Source organism: Mustela putorius, unplaced genomic scaffold (assembly GCF_011764305.1).
Source record: "Mustela putorius furo isolate JIRA1106 unplaced genomic scaffold, ASM1176430v1.1 tig00003850_pilon_pilon_pilon, whole genome shotgun sequence".
NCBI classification, from domain to species: domain Eukaryota; kingdom Metazoa; phylum Chordata; class Mammalia; order Carnivora; family Mustelidae; genus Mustela; species Mustela putorius.
Genome location: NW_025422002.1, coordinates 10,217,689 through 10,238,428, shown reverse-complemented (window position 1 = coordinate 10,238,428; position 20,740 = coordinate 10,217,689). Strand labels below are relative to the sequence as shown.

The following is a 20,740-nucleotide window of genomic DNA, read 5'->3' as shown; positions in this document are numbered from 1 at the left end:
TGGTAATGGCATCTCCATTTTACAGATGAGGAAACGGAGGCTCAAGGGTAGAAGTGGTGTTACTGAGACAGCGTAGCAGGACCAGAACTTGAACCAGTTCTGTCCAACTGCAATGCCCTATGTTTCACTTTAGGGACGCCTGGAAAGGGGTGCAGACTCCCCAGGGTCTTGTCTGGGCTTTACCTCACCTGCTTGTAGATGAGCTCAAAGGCTCCTGTGTCACAGTTTCGGTCTAGCCGCCGGTCGATGACCACGCGCAGGGTGTCAGCTTGCACACCTGCACACAGCCGGGCGGTGACAGCAGTGGAGGGGGCCATGGTGGGGCTGGCATTGATCTCGATCAGCCAGGGCTGGAAGTCCTCACCAAACACAAAGTCAGCACCGTAGAGCTCAAAGCTGGCCTTCCGACACTGCACGGTGTCCTGGGAGGTCTGCAGGGCATGGATCACAGCAGCCTTCATGCCGGGCACAATGACGGTGGACCAAGCGTCTGGGGCCCCCATCTCCTTCAGGTGGGCCTGGAACTTCTGGCTCGACCACATGTTGTCCGAGGGCAGGAGTGGGTGCCGATGGCATGAATTCTCCAGGTGCTTCTGAATGGAGTTGTTGCACAGGTGCACTGAGCTGGGGCAGAGAGCAGAAAGCTGGGGTCTGGCTCACTGAGCCTTTCACACCCAAATGTGGGGAGGGCAGGCAGACCCTGGAACCACCCGTGGGCCATCCCAGATCATTTACCTTGAGATGGGACTCTGTGAGGAAGGGCAAGAAGGACAAAGGCCTGGGCCCTGCTATATTCTTGCAGGGCCAGAACCAGTCTCATCCCTCTGAGGGCACTCCCTGTGGGGCCACAGAACTATGTGCTTTAGTCTCAGTTAGCCCTCCCAGCGCCTGGAAGGTATTAAGGTAGGTAGGAGTGTGGGCCCTGTAGTCAACAAGACTGCTCAACACAAAAACAAAAACAAAAACAAAAAAACAAGACTGCTCACGGTCTACCATCACCACTGACTAGTTGAGATCTTTTCACCCAAGTGCTCCTTCACATCTGTAAAATGGGGGTCGTACTAGAACCCACTTCACCGGGATTTCATGAATGAGTGAGACAAAATGCATGAAGTGCTTAGCACCTGTCACATACGAAGAATTCAGTAAGCGATAGCTATGAGTTTCATAATAATGCCTCCATTCTTCAGATGTGAGAAGTGAAGCCTCAATAGGTTTCACGTGACCAGTCACCCAGCTTAGCAGCTACAGCAATGAAATTTGAACCCAGGACTCAACAAGGCTTTTTTCTCATCCCCCAACTTAACACTACAACTTGCCTCTCTCTTTTTGTATGTCTCCTGAGCCCTCTTACCCTGCTCTATGTTCCTTTTTTTTAAATAACATGTACCATCTTTAAACCTATTAGATAATTTTACTTATGTTCATTGCTTATCTATAAGAAACAGCATTAAAATGATACCTTATAAGCATAAAGTATTTAACTTCACTCATTATAAAAGAGGTAAAATTAAAATAAGATAACCATTTTTGACTTAATGGCAAAAATAATCAACATTGTTGGGTAGGATGCAGGCAGATCATTTTATATATGCCCAGCTTATGTGCAGGAATTGTGAACTCTCGAGAACTGGGCTCTTATTTTGGTCATTGCTGTATCCCAAGTGCTTAGAACACCCTTGGTAGGTAGCTGTTGGATGGATGGAGGCCCTGACTGCCTGCAGTCTGTGTTTGGAGCCCAGTGTGGCATGGGGGATCCACCTCTTCCTTGAGAGCTCCCCAGCTAGACCAGCAGCTCAGAGAAGGTAAGGGAGAGGCTCACTTGTCAAGGTTCTTTAAAGAGAAGGGCTGTGTGGAGAAGCGGATGTAGCTGTCACGATAGAACCACACAGTAAGTGGGTTCCAGTCGGTCACCAGGAACCACTGTCTCAGGTCAAATTTGGTGCCAAAGATGAGCAGAGGCCGTTCAATATACTTCTGTACCACCCACTTGCCGTCCTTCATCATCATGGGATTGCCATCTACCAGCTTCAGCATCTCCTCCAGGTGGTCCATACACATGATGCCTACATGGAGAAACAGGGTAGTCAGAGATCAGGTCAGGCTTGGGTGAGGAGAAGGACCAGGGGACCACAAACAGCTCATTTTAAGCCCTCATTCCCATAGAACTGATAGGGCCAAGTAGGTAAGGCTGCTTCCCTCGGAACCCTGTTCCCTTTGGGAAAGCTGAGAATCTGCTGAAGATTAAAACATTTTTTTTTTTTTATTAACCACTTCTGTTTGACTGAAAAGTAATATATGCACAGAAAAAAAAATCAAACCATATTGGGCTTTTTATTTTATTTTTTAAAAAAGATTTTATTTATTTGACAGAGAGAGAGAGATCACAAGTAGGCAGAGCAGCAGGCGGGTGGGGGGCGGTAGCAGGCTCCCGCCTGAGCAGGGAGCCCAATGTGGGGCTTGATCCTGGCACCCTGAGATCATGACCTAAGTCGAAGGCAGAAGCTTAACCCACTGAGCCACCCAGGTGCCCCCATATTGGGCTTTTTAAAAAACCATGTGCATTTATGACTTTGATTAGTTTTTTCCCGATAATTAACAGAATATAAAATAACAAAAACAAAAAGCAGGCAGCCAACTGCTGCTTCTGGGTCCAGTGTATATCCTTCCAAGTTATGGGAGAGTTTATGTGCCTCCGTTTGTTAGGATTCTATATCTAAACATGTTAAAAATTTTAAATAGTTCTTGGCCCTTAGTGAGCATTCAGTAAACATTAATTCCTACCATTATTATTAGTTATCTGTAGAATAAATATCTAGCTATAGATTTCCTGGCTCCAGGGATATGTACATGCTTTCATTCTATACTACCCAAGATGTTCTACCAATTTGCACTCCCAGTAAAAGTGTAAGAGATTATGTATCTGCCCACATCCTACCCAACATTATTGATTATTTTGGCTATTCTTCTAAGTAGAAAATGGTTATCTTATTTTATCTCTTTTATAACAAGTGACATTAAGTATCTTATATATATAAAGCATCATTTTAATACTGATAATGATCAGTCATGTTGCAAACATACATATTCACAAATCAATCTCATTCCTTCATTCTTTGGTCCCCAAAGCAGCCCAATCACCTGCTAATGGCACAGAATAACCTGTGCCTTGTTCCCAAGCCAGATCCTTTCTCAAATGGCCAGAGTGATCACCAAGATTCCCAAGAATAGGATGCCCTGCATAACAAAAATTAAGGCTGTTCATATCCTTAGACACAGCAATTTTGTTTTTAGAAATATATCCTAAGGAAATGAAAGGCCACTAAGCTGTCTGCATAGGATGCTGATGATAGTTTTGCTTATTAACAGCAATTAGTCAGTAAACAAACAAACAGGGGAAAAAACTGGCTGCCATCTAAATATCCATCAGAAATGAATTAAGTGGGCGCCTGGGTGGCTCAGTGGGTTAAGCCGCTGCCTTCGGCTCAGGTCATGATCTCGGGGTCCTGGAATCGAGTCCCGCGTCGGGCTCTCTGCTCAGCAGGGAGCCTGCTTCCTTCTCTCTCTCTCTGCCTGCCTCTCAGTGTACTTGTGATTTCTCTCTGTCAAATAAATAAATAAAATCTTTAAAAAAAAAAAAGAAATGAATTAAGTAAATCCATGACAGTATATATAAATAAGAGTGGAGTATGCAGCTGTAGAACAGAATGAGATAAGACAGCACATACTGTTCTTTAATATAATATCCCAAACTAAACACCACTAATCTACTATATTATAAATTAGAATAGGGGCTACCATTGTGGGGGTACATAGAGATGGGAAGGGGCTTGGAAGGGTCCCTCTAAGGTATAGGTAATATTTTATTTCATGATCTGGTTCCTATTTTCACAAGTGTGTTCACTTTGTGATAATTTTTTGAGTTGTGTATTTACACATGTATATACGCTTTTCAAAGGAGTATCACATACACATTTCAGCTTTTCTTAAGAACCAGAGATAGAATGTTGAAATTTGGTACAAGATACATGGGGATTCACTGTGTTACTCTCTCTAGTTTTGTGTATTTTGAAAATGTCCATGGGAAACCTGTGTGGCTCAGTTGGTTGAGCATCTGACTCTTGGTTTCAGCTCAGGTCATGATCTCAAGTGTTGTGTGATAGAGCCTGGTGTTGGCCCCACACTAAGCAGAGAGTCAGCCTGAAGATTCTCTCCCTCTGCCCTACCACTCCACTCGCAAGTGCACAGCTCGCTCTCTCTCTCTCTCAAATAAATCTTTTTTTTTTTAAGAGTTATTTATTTATTTGACAGATAGACAGACAGGGAACACAGTGGGGGAGTGTGAGAGGGAGAAGCAGGCTTCCCGTTGAGCAGGGAGCCCAATGTGGGGCTCGATCCCAGGACCCTGGGATCATGACCTGAGCTGAAGGCAGACACTTAATGGCTGAGCCACCAAGGTGCCCCTCGAATAAATAATCTTAAAAAAAAAAAAAAAAAAAGAAGAGTACCCATAACAATAAGTTAAAAACAGGAAAAAAAAAAAAGAAAGAAAAAGACAGATCTAGATGTACTGAAATGAACTGATCTCTAAGAACTATCGTTAAGAAAAAGAAAAGTGCAAAAAAGAAATGAGTAATACTAACTGATATGGAAAGATAGAAGTGAGAAAAGGCTACAGAATAATATATGTTGTTTAAAATAAAACACCCAGAGGGTGCCTGGGTGGCTCAGTTGGTTAAGCGTCTGCCTTCTGCTCAGGTCCTGATTTTAGGGTCCTGGGATCAAGTGCCGTGTTGGGTTCCCCGCTTGGCAGGGAGTCTGCTTCTCCCACTCCCCCTGCTTGTACTCTCTCTCATGCTCTCTCTTTCAAAGAAATAAAAATCTTAAAAATAAACTAAAACACACACATACACACAACCCTTTCCATCTCTCTCCTCAAATGCATAGAAGAAAGTAAAGAAACACACTCAACAGTTAATAGTAGTTATCTCAGTAAAACTAAGAGTGGCTTTTGCTTTTTTCTTTCTACTTTCCTGTATTTTCTGGTCTTTTTTTCTTTTCTTTTCTTTTGGAGAGCAAGCGAGTGCTCACATGCACATGCCAGAGGCCAGAGTGGGATGGGGAGATGGAGGTAGGGTAGAGGGAGAGGGAGACAGAGGATCTCAAGCAGGTTCCCTGTTAAGCACAGAGCCCAGTGCGGGGCCTGATCTTATGACTGAGCCACTCAGGCATCCCCAGTCTTTCTTTTTTTTAATTTTTTATTTTTTTAAAGATTTTATTTATTTGATAGAGATCACAAGTAGGCAGAGAGGCAGGCAGAGAGAGAGGGGGGAAAGCAGGCTCCCCACTGAGCAGAGAGCCCAATGTGGGGCTTAATCCCAGGACCCTGAGATCATGACCTGAGCCGAAGGCAGAGGCTTAACCCACTGAGCCACCCAGGTGCCCCCTTTCTTTTTTTTTTTTTTTAATAATAAATGCATATTTTCATAACTGGAAGAAAACCACACAAATATTTTCAAGATAGGAAAAGAAAAGACCAACATGATGATTTTGAAGTGACATCCCCAAATGTCTCAGTGTCTGGACCTTTCACTTGGACATGAACCAAGTCATCCAAAAATAGTATTTGGAAGAATCTGGAACTCTCTTTTCCACATCTTGTGAGTCCTTAACCAGATTTTTCAGGCTGGGCTAGTGCAGCACCCCAGCTTGCTGGCTCTCCTGTTATAGCTCCTCCCATTGGGCTGAGCAGCCAGAATAATAGCTAAAAATAATAGCACTGACATAGCAGTTACTATGGAAAAGCACATATTATACTTACTTAAAACTAGGTAATACTAGTTCCATTTACCAAATGATGAAATGAGGTAGAGAAGAGGTTAACTATCCTGCCCAAAGTCTTACAGATAGTAGGAGGCAAAGTCTGGACTTGACCTGATGTAGTCTGGCTCTCAGCATCCACATCCTTAATACTATGCTACTTCACAAGGATGCACTGGTCAAATCAGAGAGCCCTTAGATGACAGGCTACAAGTATCACCAGACCCACTTAAAGCATTAACCCAACTCTGACAGCAGGAGAGGAGACGACAATATCATCACAGCAGCCAACATTTATGGGGTGATTACTCTGTGTTAGGGACCATGCTGAGCTTTAGACACACCACCTCATTTAATCCTCAGCTCACAGGTTATGATCATCCCTCACAGGTGAAGGAACTGAGATTCAGAGAGGTGATGTAACTTGTTCAAGGTCACACAGCATGTTAGTAGCAAAGCTGGGATTCAAACCCATGCAGTTTGGCCCCAATACAGCTTGCACTATTAACCTCCCTGGCCTCTAGTTGGATAGGCAGGCTGTAGGGCACTGGTGTAGGAAGCAGGGGCTTACTCCCACCTCGTCCTCGGGACTTGGCTCCCGGCTTCACGATCCAGATGTTGCGATCTCCTTCCATGTCCATCTGGGGCACCACAGCCCGCAGCCGCTGCAGGATGTCCTCACAGCGCTGGACCTGAGCGTCAAGGTGCCTGAGTTCTGCCCCCTCGCTGTGGGGAGATGATGGGACATGGGCAGGGCTGAGTCTGGGGGCAGTCTGGTGGACAAGGCAAGAGGAGACAAGAACCCAACCCCCGGCCATGGTCCAAGCCAGGGTCACACCTTTCCCTAACAGATGCAGATAGGTCTCCTCTAAACCTTCATCCCACCCTCAAGCTGTCCCGCAAATTCTAACCAGCCCAGGGAGCCATCTGAGAGTGCTGAAATAGAAGAGACAGGGAACATTCCACATTTCACATGCTGTCCCACTCCACCATCTGTCATCTCCCTTCTATTACCATAAAACTGCCTTTTGGCAGAATTTAATCACACCAGCACCTGATCATGAGGCACCACTATCTGCCAGGCACGGTGCTAGGGGCTTCACATATATCATCACTAACCCTTCCTATGGCCCTGCCAAGGAGGCATTACTGGTCCCATTTTGGAGAAGTGTCAACTGAAGCTGGAAAGGTTCAGAGATTCGTTCAAGGCCACATACTGAGTTCAGTGGCTGAGGCAGGATGCAAACTCTGTCCTGCTTGATTCCTCCAACCATAGGTACTTTTTGGGGTTCATTTCCCCTCCAAATCTGGGCTGACAACTGGTTGATAGGTGGATCCTTTCCTGTTCTAATTCTAATTCTAATTCCTGTTCTAATGCACATCTGCATCACACAGCCCCTTGCCTTGTCTCTCTTCTCATCACTTACCACCCATACCTATGCTTATTTGGCTGCTGTCTGTCTCCCTTCACTAGAGTCTAAGCTCCAGAAGAGTAGGAACATTGGTAAGCGTTTCCCTTTTCCCAGCAGTATACTGTTACGTGTTCTCGATGAAGTCTGTTGGCTGAATGAATGGTTGCCTGCCTCAGCACTGGGCTGTCAGATAAAGGTTCATGGACAAAGAGGGACTCTGTTCCCTACAGGACACAAATGTCCTGACCTAACTAAGTCATGGAATACCCTAGAGGGCAGCCTCATCCACACCCTCCCATTCCTCTCCCTCTGACTGAATAGGCAGGAAGCTTCTACTAGATGCTAATCCCCCTTCACATCTTAGCCTTAAGAATGTTCCAGCATGAAGAACTTCCAGTTCTTATACTAAGGAGGCAGCAGCACCCAGTGGGGCAGCACCAGGAGTAGTGACAGCAGCCAGATGGAGGGGGACTTGTCAAGGGCTCTTAGGAATACTCGCACCTAAGCCCTGACCCTTCGATTTCCAGAGGGTATGCCGGAAACCTTTCTGTGGGCCATGACATAGAGAATCTACTCAGTAAACCTGTGATTTGGCCCAGGAAACTGTCATATGAGGATGGCAGGGGTATGTGCAATTTGAAAAAATACATAAGATATGACAATGTGATTTTTGTATTTAACAACAATGAAAACAAGCAATCAGTATGTTTGTGGGAAGTCAATCTTGATAAAAACCTGACTGGTGAGTCATGGATTTGTTTCAAAAGTGAAAACACAGCAGTAAATATTGAATGAATTAACAAAAACTAATCATCTATAACTTCTGTGAGTGAATCACTTAACACTATACATGTCATATGATGTAATTTAAAAATTTTTTTAAAGATTTTATTTACTTATTTGACAGAGAGAGTCTGAGAGAGCACAAGCAGGAAGAGCAGCAGAGGCAGAGGGGAAAGCAGACTCCCTGCTGAGCAGGGAGCCCAATGTGGGACTCTATCCCAGGACCTTAGGATCATGACCCAAGCTGAAGGCAGACGCTTAAACAACTGAGCCACCCAGGTGCCCCTAAAAACTATGTTTGACAAATGTTCCCAAAGCAAATTTTTTTTTCAAGTAAGCTCTGTGCTCATCGTGGGGCTTGAACTCACAACCCCAAGACCAAGAGTCACATGCTCTAGCAACTGAGCCAGCCAGGCATCCTTATAAGATGTAGTATTTTATGTATCCCGACTTTTGAGAAGTGCGTATGGCCCTCTAGAACTTGGCCCCCCCATCTACAACTACAAAGGATTCATGTTCTTTACACCTAATGTTCTAACTCGGTCTTGTAATTCTTAGTTTAAGAAGGGTAGCTTTTCTGGTATTTTTCTGATAGTTAAGGGGAAAGTATAGGGTCATCTAGTTTTTGTAACATTTAAAAAGATACAAATGAATTATTTATCAATGATGCAGGTTTGCTCAGCATGTCATTCATTCAAAGTTCACTTATCAGTTCTTTAGTCTCTCCTATCAAAACCAGCAAGTCTGCCCATTCCTTCCTATTACTACTGCAGGCCCTTAGCACTCCCACCTGGCTTGCCACAAGCCTCCCCACTTGGCTGTTTATCCCCTTGAAGACAGGGATTATACTTTATTTTTGGAGCCTGGCACCATGCTGGGCATATAGGAAGTGCTCAATAAATGCTGGATGTTCTCTTGCCTTCTGAGCACTTCTTCCCTTCTCTCTCCTGCACACCTCTGCTAAATGGAATCCCAGTCTCAATTCCCTTCCTCTGATCAAGAACCTTTTCCCAGAGTGTCTTCCGAAAATATAGTCCCTCAGGATGCCTGTGGAGGGGTGGAGGGGGTGGGGGGGTCACATAATAACAGGATATATATTGTACCCATATCTCTCTTGGAGGTTAACACCACACACAGGTTCTGGTAAGTCCTGCATCAAGGAATTAATTAACTTTGCTTAACCCAATGTGTTCCAAATGTAATGGACCACAAAAGTCTTTCTTTCATAAAATCGATTTCTGTCCTGCAGAACTAAGTATCCCATGCAACACACTTTGGGAAACACTGGCCTCCAGAATAAAACCCAAACAACTTAATAGATTCTCATTTTGTGAGTAAATACTGAGTCTATGCAGAGCACATAACACAGATTATCCTGTCTAATCCTACCTTTGAGTCAGACATTATTTTAAAATCTATTTTCCGGGGCACCTGGGTGGCTCAGTGGTTAAAGCCTCTGTCTTCGGCTCAGGTCATGATCCCAGGGTCCTGGGATCGAGCCTCGCATGGGGCTCTCTGCTCCGCGGGGAGCCTGCTTCCTCCTCTCTCTCTGCCTGCCTCTCTGCCTACTTGTGGTCTGTCTGTCAAATAAATAAAAAATTAAAATAAATAAATAAATAAATAAATAAAATCTATTTTCCATGTGCAAAGTAAAGCTCAGAAAGATTAGTGATGTTGCCAAGGTCAAAGAGCTTGGAAGCTGCCAAGTCAGGACTATCTGATAGGGCTGGCCATGATCTTAGTCATTATGCTAAACTGAGATTCAGGAAGAATCTCAGAAGAATCTTAGAAGAATCTACCATGAAGGCAGTGGGATTCCCTGAGAATTCTTGAGCAGAAGCAGCAGGGCAAACAAAAGGGGTAGGTCTGTGGAAGAGAGAGGGGCTACACTACATATGCATCAGCTCAGAATGCAGGAGCCCTGAGAACAAGGGGAACCAGCCCACAGCCCACTGTCCTAGCGGCAGAGGAACTCACTGAACCACTTGGTAGTAGCGCTGGAGGAAGATGGACCAGCCCTCAGGGCTGAGGTACAGCGGCGCCCCCAGGTCCTTGTCGATGTCCATGTGAGCCAGGTTACTAAGGTGCTCTTCACAGGCACAGAGAGCCTCATCCACAAACTCCGGGGACACCGTCACTGGCTTTTTCTCCTGTTTCTTGGGCTGCTTGTCTCCTGAAGATAGGAAGGGACCTGTCACTAACCGACAGACAAGGCATAGAACATGACACATGCCACAGCCCCCACTGCTCCAAGGCCTGTCATTTACACGAGGCCTTACCTTGCATACACCTGAGGCTCAGCACACACCTGTATCTCCTACTGTCCTGGGACCTGTCACTTACCTGAGGGTTTGTTCTAAATTCCCCCGTGACCCTAGTACTCACCCTTGGCCCTCACTGTCCCAGGGCCTGTCATCCACTTTAGGTTCCACCCTAAATATCCCAGAGCTTCTCAGCCCCTGTAGCCCCAGCACACACCTGCAGCCTCTCTGTTCCTGGGACCTCTGACACACCTGAGGCCCTTGTGTCCCTGATCCTGGCACACAACAATCTTCTTTGTACCTGACACACCCAGGAGATAGCAATGGAGAGGTCTCTCTCTGGAAGAGGCAGGATTTTCCTCCATCCAGTAGAGCTGTCCCTTATTTCCCCTGACACCATGGCCCTTAGATTATAGGATGAGAACTCTGAGGTAGGAGCTAAGTTCAGAGACAGAAAGGGAGAGCAAGCAATGGGTTGGGACAACATGCAGTAGGGGATTCTCTGTGTCCCCCTTCACAAGGCACAAGGGGTCCTCAGGCCACGTGAAACTACACGGTTCCACTACTTCTTCCTCCTCAGAGATGTGAGCTCCCCACAGGCAGGGATGGACCACGTCTTCTTAGTCTGTCCTCTCCATAGTGCTCGGCCACAACATGCCAGGCCCATGGAGGGCTGAATGATGCAAAGGATTGATTAACAAATGAATCAGAAGACAGGTGGGAGGGTGGCTGGGAGAAGAGATGAATGGGTGGGCTGGAAGATACATGGGCAGTGGATAGGAGAATCCCTAAAAGCAGCGGGACAGATGGGTAGGTGGATTTGTGGGAGGGTAGGTACAAAGATGGAGGAGTAGACAGATTCATGAGGAGTGTGGAGTGTGGAGCTGAGAGAAGGTATGTGAATGAAGAGATCAATAGTAGGGGGATAGGTGGGGTGATGGGTGACTGGATGGATGGATGGCAGGGGGTGAATGTGAGCCGAGTGGGTAGGAATAGGCGAATAGGAAGTTAGATGGATGAGAAGATGGATGGACGGACAATTGGAGGGAGGGGGTAGGTGTAGGGATGGGTGGGTGGGAAGGGGTGATGGAGGAGATCATTGTGGCTAATACAGAGATAGATGTATACATAAACAGGTGGATGGGTGAGAAGATAAAAATAATAGGCGGGGAGTGAGGGTAACTGTAGTACTTGCCTGGGGCCTCTTCCTCTTCTGCCTGGATAGAGTATGACTTCCATTCGGACTTTACCACCAGCTTGAGAACGTTGCGGGCAGCTGTCAGCCAGAAGTCCTCTGCTCCCAGGGCAGGGGATACCCTGCTCAGCCCCTAGGCTCGAAGCCTGTTCTGGTTCCGGAACCTGATCATAACCTGCCCCATTTTGGATCCGGAACCTAACTACCTTCTGACTCTACACTCTGGGGTTAGAACCTGGCTCCTGTTCAGTTGTAGAACCAGGCCTAGAATCTGACATGGCTCATATTCTGCCTTCAGAATCTTGCCTGAACCTGTTGTCTCATTTCCCCCTTCTGTTCCTGATCCACTTTTGGTAACTTATTCTAGCCTGAGAACCAGACCTGAGCATAAAAACTATGTCAGGTTTGGAGATGAATTTAGACCTAATATCTAATCTGTACACAAATTCTGACCTGAATTTTAGAATGGAAACTCTTCTACCTTTAGGAACCCAAAGTTTAGACCCTTTTCTAGATTTGGAACCCTGTCTAGCCAGTGGAATTTGACATAGGCCTGGAACATACTGTGGGCTCCAAACTCAATCCATTGACCAACTTTTAGAACGTGCTTTAGGATGCAGTATAAGCTATCTAAGCTCTTCTGGAGGTCTGGATTGACCAAGCTAGATAGTTCATTAAGGGAGGCATATTAGGGTAGGGTAGGGGACAGAGGAGGAAATCTGCTGGGTTTGATGAGGGCATAAAGAGAGGGCTCTCTGCTCTCTAACGTGAACACGTTTTAGCCCTCATGCTTCGGCCTGGGAGTCCAGGCATGGGGCTGGCTTCTCCTTACCTATGAAGGCCTTTTTGTCATCCTCAGCCCCCAGGCGGTAGCAGCGTGGAAAGAAGGAGTCAGCATCAGCCTCATCAAACCACGGCAAATTCCGGAGATTGAGACATAGACCCACCTATGGAGTTAGCTGCTGAGGGGGCATAGTGGGACTTGCCCAGACACCTCCAAGGGACTCCCCACATTCAGCTCAGGGAGACTCTACTTGAGTGTTCTCAGAGCCTCTGCCACACTTGCTAGGCCTGACTCACTCATATCCGTCTCCATGTGTATGCCCACGCAGTTTGCCCTACCAAGAATGCCCCACACCCCTCCTATCCATCCTTTCACATTCTTAAAGAACTGCCTCCTCTGGGAAGCCTCCCCAGCCCACAACAATAACATAATAGCATGTTCCAATAATAAAGCCCTTAATTCTTGCCACAACCCTATAAGGTAAGTCCTACTGGTGTTCTCATTTAAAGACAAGGAAACTAAGGCCAGAAGTGAAGTCACTTGTTAATAAACCCAGATGGGACAGAATGGATCCAGCAGCCAGATATCCCTTGCTTAAGTGGTAAGGACTCTATTGTTTACGGTCATTAGACTTGGTGTTTTTCTGGCTCCAGATCCTATTTGGATCCTGGAGTCTATTTTAATCATTATGCCTACATGTGCCAGACATGCTGCAGGGGCTAGATTCGAACTCAGGCTGCCTGATTCCAAATCCCACTGAATCATATACCTCTCTGCCTCCTGAGAACTCTCTTTTCCTGACAAGGAAAGCAGGCAGTGGAGTTGTCAGCCCAAGGGCTAATGGTTTAGAAGCTGCCATGCCCACTCCCCTGGGGAACCCACCTTTGTGGTAAAGGAGCCAGCCCGGGCATAGTGGTTTATCATTTGATCCTTGGAGAGGAAGCGACAGTCCAGCACATCCCGCCGAGTGGTCCAGATGAAATAGGGAACCTCATTCCGAACCATGCGGGACTAAGGAGAGCCAAGGAGACAGGGGAGGCTGGGGTGGGCAGCCCAGGGCCTGAGGAAACTTCTCCCCGGCCTGTTGAGTAGGGTGGGAGTATGGAAGGAGAAGATGCTTCCGAGGTGGCCTCTAGCCCCCACCCCATCTTTACATGTGTTAAGAAGACATCTCTTCCTCCAGAGCACACACTTGTGAGCAGAAAAGAGGCTGACTTACAGAACTCCTTTTGGTCATTTGCCCCTACAGTGACTAAGCCACACAACTGAATGCCGCCCCTTTGTTTTGGCCCATGGCTATCAGTGACTTGCTCAGTGGCAGGACAGTGACTCCAGGCTGATGGGCACATGTGACAAAGGTTCTCTCAGGGTTCTTCCACCCCATCATTCCCACAGCTCTGGGAGGTAGGATTACTCACAGGCAATGACATTACATGCCAGGCCCTGTTCTAAGTGCTTTTCTTCCTTTCTTTTAAATGCTTTTTTTTTTTTTTAAGATTTTATTTATTTATTTGACAGACAGAGATCACAAGTAGGCAGAGAGGCAGGCAGAGAGCGGGTGGGGGAGGCAGGCTCCCTCCTGAGCAGAGAGACCGATGCAGGGCTCGATCCCAGGACCCTGGGATCATGACCTGAGATGAAGGCAGAGGCTTAACTCAAAGAGCCACCCAGGCAACCCTCCTTTTAAGTGCCTTTGACATCAATTCACTTAATCCTCAGCACGAAGTAGGTGCTACTAATATCCCCTTTCACAGATAAGGGAATTGAGGCACTGGGAGGGCAGGTGACTTGTCCAAGAGCCCACACAGTTGAGCCATATAAAATTGCCAGTGTACAGTCTTTTCTGACATACAAAAATGGCAATTTGGTATGTTCAGCTTAGTAAGTGGTGGTGCCAAGATCCAAAGCTAAGTGTCCTCACTTTGATACAGAGGTGTCCTCACCTCCACTTCATCACATCAGCCCTTTCAGAGCTTTTTAAGCCCTTCCTTCCAGGCTTCACTTGCCAAGGGCAGAGGAAGGATGTGAAATATAGGGTTTTATTTAGAAGGGGGAATTACCAGGTGTGGAGGTTATGCTAGCTTCTGGTATAACCTAGCAGGATTCTGATCCCAGGCCAGCCTTGTCTGAGCTCCTCTGTGCCCCTCACCACTCTCCTGGCCCATCCAGTCCTTATAGAAGCAATCCGTTTTTAGTGCGGATAGGGAAAATGAGGACCAGAGAACTCCTCACCCTCTCAGCCCCTCCCTACCAGCCCCCCGGGGGCCCTCACCATCAGAGCATGTGTCCCATCTAGGTCATCAAATTCCAGGAAATCATCAAAGTCAAACAGCTGTGGTGGCCGAAATGCCTCGTCCTCTTCTTCATCCTCTGTGGATGTAGAGCCCCGGCCTGGTGAGGCTCCTGTCCCTGCCCCATAGACCCATACCAAAGTCTCAACCCTGGGAGAGCAAGAACCAAAGGAAAGGGATTCAGGAGGGGCATCCTGTAGAAAGGGATGGAACGGCTTACCATCCTCAGTGGTGTCACTGTCACCGATTACCGAGCTATCCAGATCCTTCTGGGGTGGTGGCAGAACGGTGCCCGAGTGATGGACCATCTTCTTCTCCACCCAGCCTCTCCGGCGCAAGAGGCACCGTATCACTGGGTAGCGCCCTTGGATCATAAAGATCTTTTTCTGCTGTAAGGTGAGAGAAGGACACTTGGTTGGTATCATCCAAGCTCCAGACCATGGGATACAGTGGTGAACAAGTTCTGTTTCTGCCTTCAGGAAATTTTTACGTTCCAGCAGGGAAGATAGATTATAACCAAACAGGGAAAATAAACACGAATAGTTAATAGTTATAATGGTAAGAGCTAACAATTGTTGTGTACCTACTGTACACTGCTTAGTTTATATATACTACTAACAATGATATGTATTTTTTATTATTTTTAAAAAAGATTTTATTTATTTATTTGACAGCAAGAGAGGGAATACAAGCAGGGGGAGTGGGATAGGGATAAGCAGGCTTCTCACTGATCAAGGAGCCCGATGTGTGGCTCAATCCCACAACCCTGGGATCATGACCTGAGCCGAAGGCAGACGCTTAACGACTGAGCCACCCAGGCACTTCAATAATATGTATTTTTTTTTAAGATTTATTTATTTGAGGGGTGCCTGGGTGGCTCAGTGGGTTAAAGCCTCTGCCTTCAGCTCACGTCATGATCCCAGAGTCCTGGGATCGAGCCCCACGTTGGGTTCTCTGCTCAGCAGGGAGCCTGCTTCCTCTTCTCTCTCTGCCTGCTTCTCTGCCTACTTGTGATCTCCCTCTCTCTATCAAATAAATAAAATCTTTTTAAAAATTTATTTATTTGAGAGAGACAGAGACAGAGAAAGCATGAGCAGGGGTACAGAGGGAAAGGGAAAGAATCTCAAGCAGACTCTGCACTGAGTCGGAAGCCCAATGTGGGGTTCAGTCTCACGACACTGAGATCATATCCTGAGCTGAAACCAAGAGTTGGACACTTAACTGAATGCACCACCCAGGTGCCCCCATAGTATGTATTTTTTTAAAGGATTTTATTTATTTATTTGACAGACAGAGATCACAAGTAGGCAGAGAGGCAGGCAGAGAGGGGGAAGCAAGCTCCCTGCTGAGCAGAGAGCCCGATGCAGGGCTCGATCCCAGGACCCTGAGATCATGACCTGAGCTGAAGGCAGAGGCTTTAACCCACTGAGCCACCCAAGCGCCCCTAATATTATTTTTAATAGGTGCTATCTCCCCATTTAACTTATTATGAAACAGAGGCATAGAGAGGTTGAGTAGTTTGGCTACACAGTGATTAAGTGAAAGAGCAAGGACTAAAATCCAGATTGGGTTGCTCCCACAACTGGATACTTAATGGGGACTCACAATAAAAGTACATACATGGAAAGGGTAAAAAGCAACCAGGAGTATACAGAGTTGGGCAAATGGCAGTTCCGGCAGAGGGAAAAGCATGTGCAAAGATCTTGAGTCTTTGAGGTCAGAAGAAATTGGAAGGAAGCCAGTGAGAATGGGGTGTGAAAAACAAGGGGACGACTGAAGAAGCTGGTAGCAGCTAGACTGTGGAAGGCCCTGCAGGGATTTTATATTAAGAGCAGCATGAAGCAGGGAGAAGGGTTAGAAAGCTGTTACAAAATTAAATAAAATTAAATAAATAAAATAAAAATAAATAAATAAAATAAAATTAAATAAATAAAATTAAATAAAATAAAAGGCTGTTGTGATTTGTGCAGGAGAAAAACCTCAATAGCTAAAATGAGGGTGAAAATGTGGAGAATGTGACAGAGTAGAGACTTGTTTTGGAAATAGAGGTGACTGGTTTTGCTGATGGAATTAGATGTGTAGAATGTGAACAGAGCGCCTGGCTGGCTCAGTCAATATAGTATGTGACTCTCGATCTTGGGATTGTGAGTTCAAGCCCCATGTTGGGCATAGAGGTTACTTTAAAAAAAAAAAAAAAATCATGACTGTCTAGATGTGTGGGTGAATGGACAGAAAGATCATATTTCCAACTTGAGCAACTGGTTGATAAGGAAAATGGGAGATTAGGGAGAATGACAGGAATGGCAGGAAAATCAAAAGTATGGTTTGAGGCATAGGTTTGAAATGGTTCTAAGTTCTCTCTGGGTGAAGATATCAAGTAGGGGGCTAGATCTAAGCAATGTGTAGTTAATGGAGAGACTGGGCTGGAAGGGGCACCTAGAGGGCACAGCACATTTACTGGACTCACAGTCAAGGAGACAGGTATGGGGAGGGATCCAGGAAAGCTCCAAGGATCCTTCAAAGGCAACTGTAAAGCAGCAGCCACGGAGTGAGAAAGGAAAACTAGGTGTATGCAGACAGCCAAGGGGTAAGGGTATGTAAAGCAATAGTGTAGAGTGACACGAGGTACCAGACCGAGATAAGGACAGAAAAGGGGCTGCTGGATTTGCCTCCTTGGAGGTCATGAGTGACCTTGACTAGAGTGGTTCCCCATGGTAATGGGAAAGGCTAGGAACGAGAGTGGTAAGAGCTGAAGGGGTGAATGCCAGGTAAAGAAGTTAGTTACACAATTCCGCCAGAAAGGGTACTGAAAACTTTGGAATATTTTAAAATGGGTGTGGAATCAAGGTTTTTGGTTTTCTCTGTTTTTAAAGGATGTAAGAAGACAGTTCAGGGAGGCAGGCTAAGCCACTCTGCGGGCCCTTTCAAGACACCCCCCAGCACCCTCCAACCTTGACAGCTCTCTCCACGTGGATTCTGGCGTTTCTGAGCCGGCCCATGTGGTGAGATGACTTGGAGAATCCTCGCCAGAGGACAAGGGAACCTGCAGAAAGATGCAGAGTAGGGATGGGGCAGGCTGGAGGCTCAGCCTAGAGTCTCTCCCGGCCTCCGATGACCACACTCCTTTCTCCGCTCTTCATCCGGAGCCCACACTCTCCCGACCTCTTATTCCCTCCAACCCAAGTCTTCTTTTTCTTGCAACCACCTCCGGCCACGATGGGCGGGCGGCAACGGGCCTCACCGTCCGGCGACTGGCCATAATCTGGGGCCGGGGTGTGCAGGGACCCGAGGGGGCAGAGATCCGCGGCGCTCTGGGCGTGGGTGCCTTGGGCCTGAGACTCGAAGGCGTGGCCTAGGCGGCGGGCAGAGGCTAGGCTGCGGGCCCGGCGTTTACCTCCTGCGCGAACCCCCTCGGGACAGGCAGAGGCGGGCCCCCGCCAAGGCAGCGGGTCGGCAGGCGGGAACTCGGAGTGGCACGCCCAGGGCCATGGGGCTGGGGAACTGGCGCGGCCGCCCTTTTGACGGTACCAGGCGGCGGAACCCTGATGTGCGACCCCTAGCTCCCCCGCGCTCAGGAGCAGCGGCGCGCCGGGGCCTTGCATGCGCCCCTTGCTGCGCGCGCCCCCGCCCCCAGCGCGTGAGAGCCCTCCTCCCCCTCTGCGCGCCGCCTCCTCTCAGGGTAGCAGGGCCCTCCGTTCCGAGGCCCCGCCTCCTGTTTGCTGTTGCCCAGGAAACCATTCCCTTGGCACAATCGGAGAGTGGGTTCGGGTACTCCCTCCAGCGGGCTTAAATCCGGACCGCTAAGCAAGGGTACCTAAGGTGGAAGCCTGGAGCACTGTGCTGCCAGTTAATTTCAGCATCATGGTTCCTGTGGCTTGAGTCATTCCATCGTATTTATGGAGAGCAACCGTGCTAGGCAATGGCCTAGGGGCTGGAGACTAGAAGCTAGAAATGATCCCTGACCTCATGTTGCTTACAGCCCAGTGGAGGGGAGACAAAAAAGCAAGCAACAAAGGAATAAAAGAGCTGTAGGTAAGGGCAATGAACAAGCAGCAAACCAACCAGAAAAGGGACATACTTAAGAAAAAAAATGACCTTTCTGAAGAGGTGACATTTAGGCTGAAGCCTATGCAAAGGAGCTCAGAAATTGGCTAGTGAAGAGGGGTAGGAATATCAATCCAGACAGGAAAGTCTCAGCAACACCCCTGAGAAGGGAAAGAACCCTTCCCTGGAACTAAGATGTAGGCAGTGTGGCTGGAGCCTGGTGAGGGTGCGCTAGATCTGCAGGGCCTGGTGGATGGGCCTAGGGTAAGGTTCCTTGGGGCTGATCTGAAAACCAGGGCAGTGTATGGGGAAACAATGAGAAAGTAGAGTGCAGCACACTCCCCCTGCCCTCCATAACTAAAAATAGAAAAACAGATTGCTTGAGCCAATCGCAGAAAAATGTAACGGAACAGTTAGGTGCAGCCCTCAAGACTGTAAGTAAACATTTTGGAGGCAGTAGCAAAGTATGATCTTCCAAAGTCATAAGTAACATAAAGCTCCAAAATGTTAATTCGCCTAAAATCACATAGCAGAGCCAGCACTGGAATTCAGTTCTGACCGCAAAATCCCACCCTTCAACATAAACATTATTTAACATAACTATATATTACCACTCAGGTAATGGGTCATAAAAGCACCCTAAGAACAATTTGAGGTGAAAATTCCAGCAGTGCTCATTCAGAGTGCAGGTAAGAAAGTACTCTGGTTGAGAACCCAGCTTTGTTATCAGGTCCTGTTTGTTATCAGGTCCTGCCAGTAGAGTGAGGGTGGGTCCTCAACCTCACTGTCCAGCCAGTCTCAATCTGAGATCGCTCTTCTCAACTCCTGACCACACCTTGTTGGAGACTGGGCTTCCCAAAAGACATGCCACCAGAAGAGAGTAGGCTGATTGGCAACCATCCAGTCCTTCTCATCAGCCTGCAAATCTGGTTGTTAGGGGCTCTGGATCCTGGGAGATGGATCTGTGACAAACAGCTGGCTCACCCAGGCAATGCCGTCCTCTGTGGGTTGAGTGAACAGATGCCATACTCTTGAACCACCCAGCTTCACCGTGAGCACCTTTAACATTCACTGCAAAGTTAAAACATACCCGTGCCCCCAGAGGACACACCTAATTCTGTAAGGCAGGAGGAGGCCGTCACAGGTAGTGTCATAAAGGGGATGATAGCTGTCCAAGTTGCCCCCACCCCAACCCCTCCTCCCTTTAACATTACCTGTCCTCCACCTCAAGAGACTTCTTTGGTGGTCTGGAAAAACCTTTTGAAAAGCTCAGCTCAAAGGCTGAAACTTTTCCTGTCACCCACTTCCATAAATATACCACCTTCCCTCCTGGGTAGACTACCACAGAATCAATTTGCAAATATAAAACACTTCAGTGCACCTATTTACACATTCAGCTTTCACTATCCACCCCCCAAGTCTCTCCAAGACAGGGATAAGGTCACTCCACCAACCCCCAAACCTAGTGCAATGGAAATTTTCAGTTTGGATATTGCGCTGGTGGAAAAATCAGCTGCTGTTTATTCAGTACCTATAACACAGTACCATGTCAGCCTGTTCACAGTATCTCCACTTTATGGAATAAGAAACAAGTGCACAGAACATTAGGAACTCACACAAATTCAGCCTCAGGAGTCAGGACTTGAGCACCGTGTTTGTTCTGTTTTTTTTTAACTTTAAGGAGTCACCAAGGTCTAGTGCTGTCCAACAGAACTTTCTCCAGTGATGGAAATGTTCTATTTATGTACTCTCTGACATGGTAGGAATTAGTCATTTGTATTTATTGAGCACCTGAAACACCTCTGGTGGGAATGAGAAAGTGAATTTTAAATGTTTAACTTTAATAATTTAAATAGCCACATGTGGCTAGGGATTATAGACAGAGCCAGAAGCCTTAGATTTGAAGCCAACTCTCTTGGTCACTAGCTGGGGGTTTTGAAGCAAGCTGCTACATCGCAAGGAATCACAGTTTCCTTAGCCATGATAAGGAATCATCATTTCCTTTAGGTTACCTTTTAGCCCAAATGAGCTCTTTATGTGAGTAGGATCAAAGCTCCGTACAGGCACAGAGCAGCTTCAGAAACGAATGGTGCTTGGACTGTAATAGGGGTCCCTGAGTCGTGGCCCTTGGCACAGATAACATCAGAAAC

The 20,740-nt window shown here is 47.0% G+C and overlaps 1 protein-coding gene across 18 annotated transcripts in view; it reads right to left on the bottom strand.

Annotated features, from left to right (window-relative positions):
- Positions 1-20,661, bottom strand: part of TTLL3 (tubulin tyrosine ligase like 3) — a 28,013-nt gene extending 7,352 nt beyond the window's left edge. For 7 of the 18 annotated variants that reach the window (XR_006601554.1, XR_006601553.1, XM_045063280.1 and 4 more), the window contains exons 1-11: positions 17,752-20,661; positions 17,498-17,589; positions 14,767-14,935; positions 14,528-14,664; positions 13,138-13,266; positions 12,304-12,418; positions 11,472-11,570; positions 9,993-10,188; positions 6,398-6,546; positions 1,823-2,066; positions 189-624 (exon numbers count right to left, since the gene is read on the bottom strand). Coding sequence is in view for 16 of the 18 variants with exons in the window: in XM_045063280.1 (XP_044919215.1) it covers positions 189-624; positions 1,823-2,066; positions 6,398-6,546; positions 9,993-10,188; positions 11,472-11,570; positions 12,304-12,418; positions 13,138-13,266; positions 14,528-14,664; positions 14,767-14,935; positions 17,498-17,589; positions 17,752-18,148 (2,163 nt within the window). In the remaining 2 variants the exon portion in view is untranslated. The remainder of the gene's footprint in view (positions 1-188; positions 625-1,822; positions 2,067-6,397; positions 6,547-9,992; positions 10,189-11,471; positions 11,571-12,303; positions 12,419-13,137; positions 13,267-14,527; positions 14,665-14,766; positions 14,936-17,497; positions 17,590-17,751) is intronic. The other 11 variants (XM_045063285.1, XM_045063293.1, XM_045063294.1 and 8 more) reach the window with 9 other exon arrangements.
- Between the last annotated feature and the right edge of the window lie 79 nt (positions 20,662-20,740).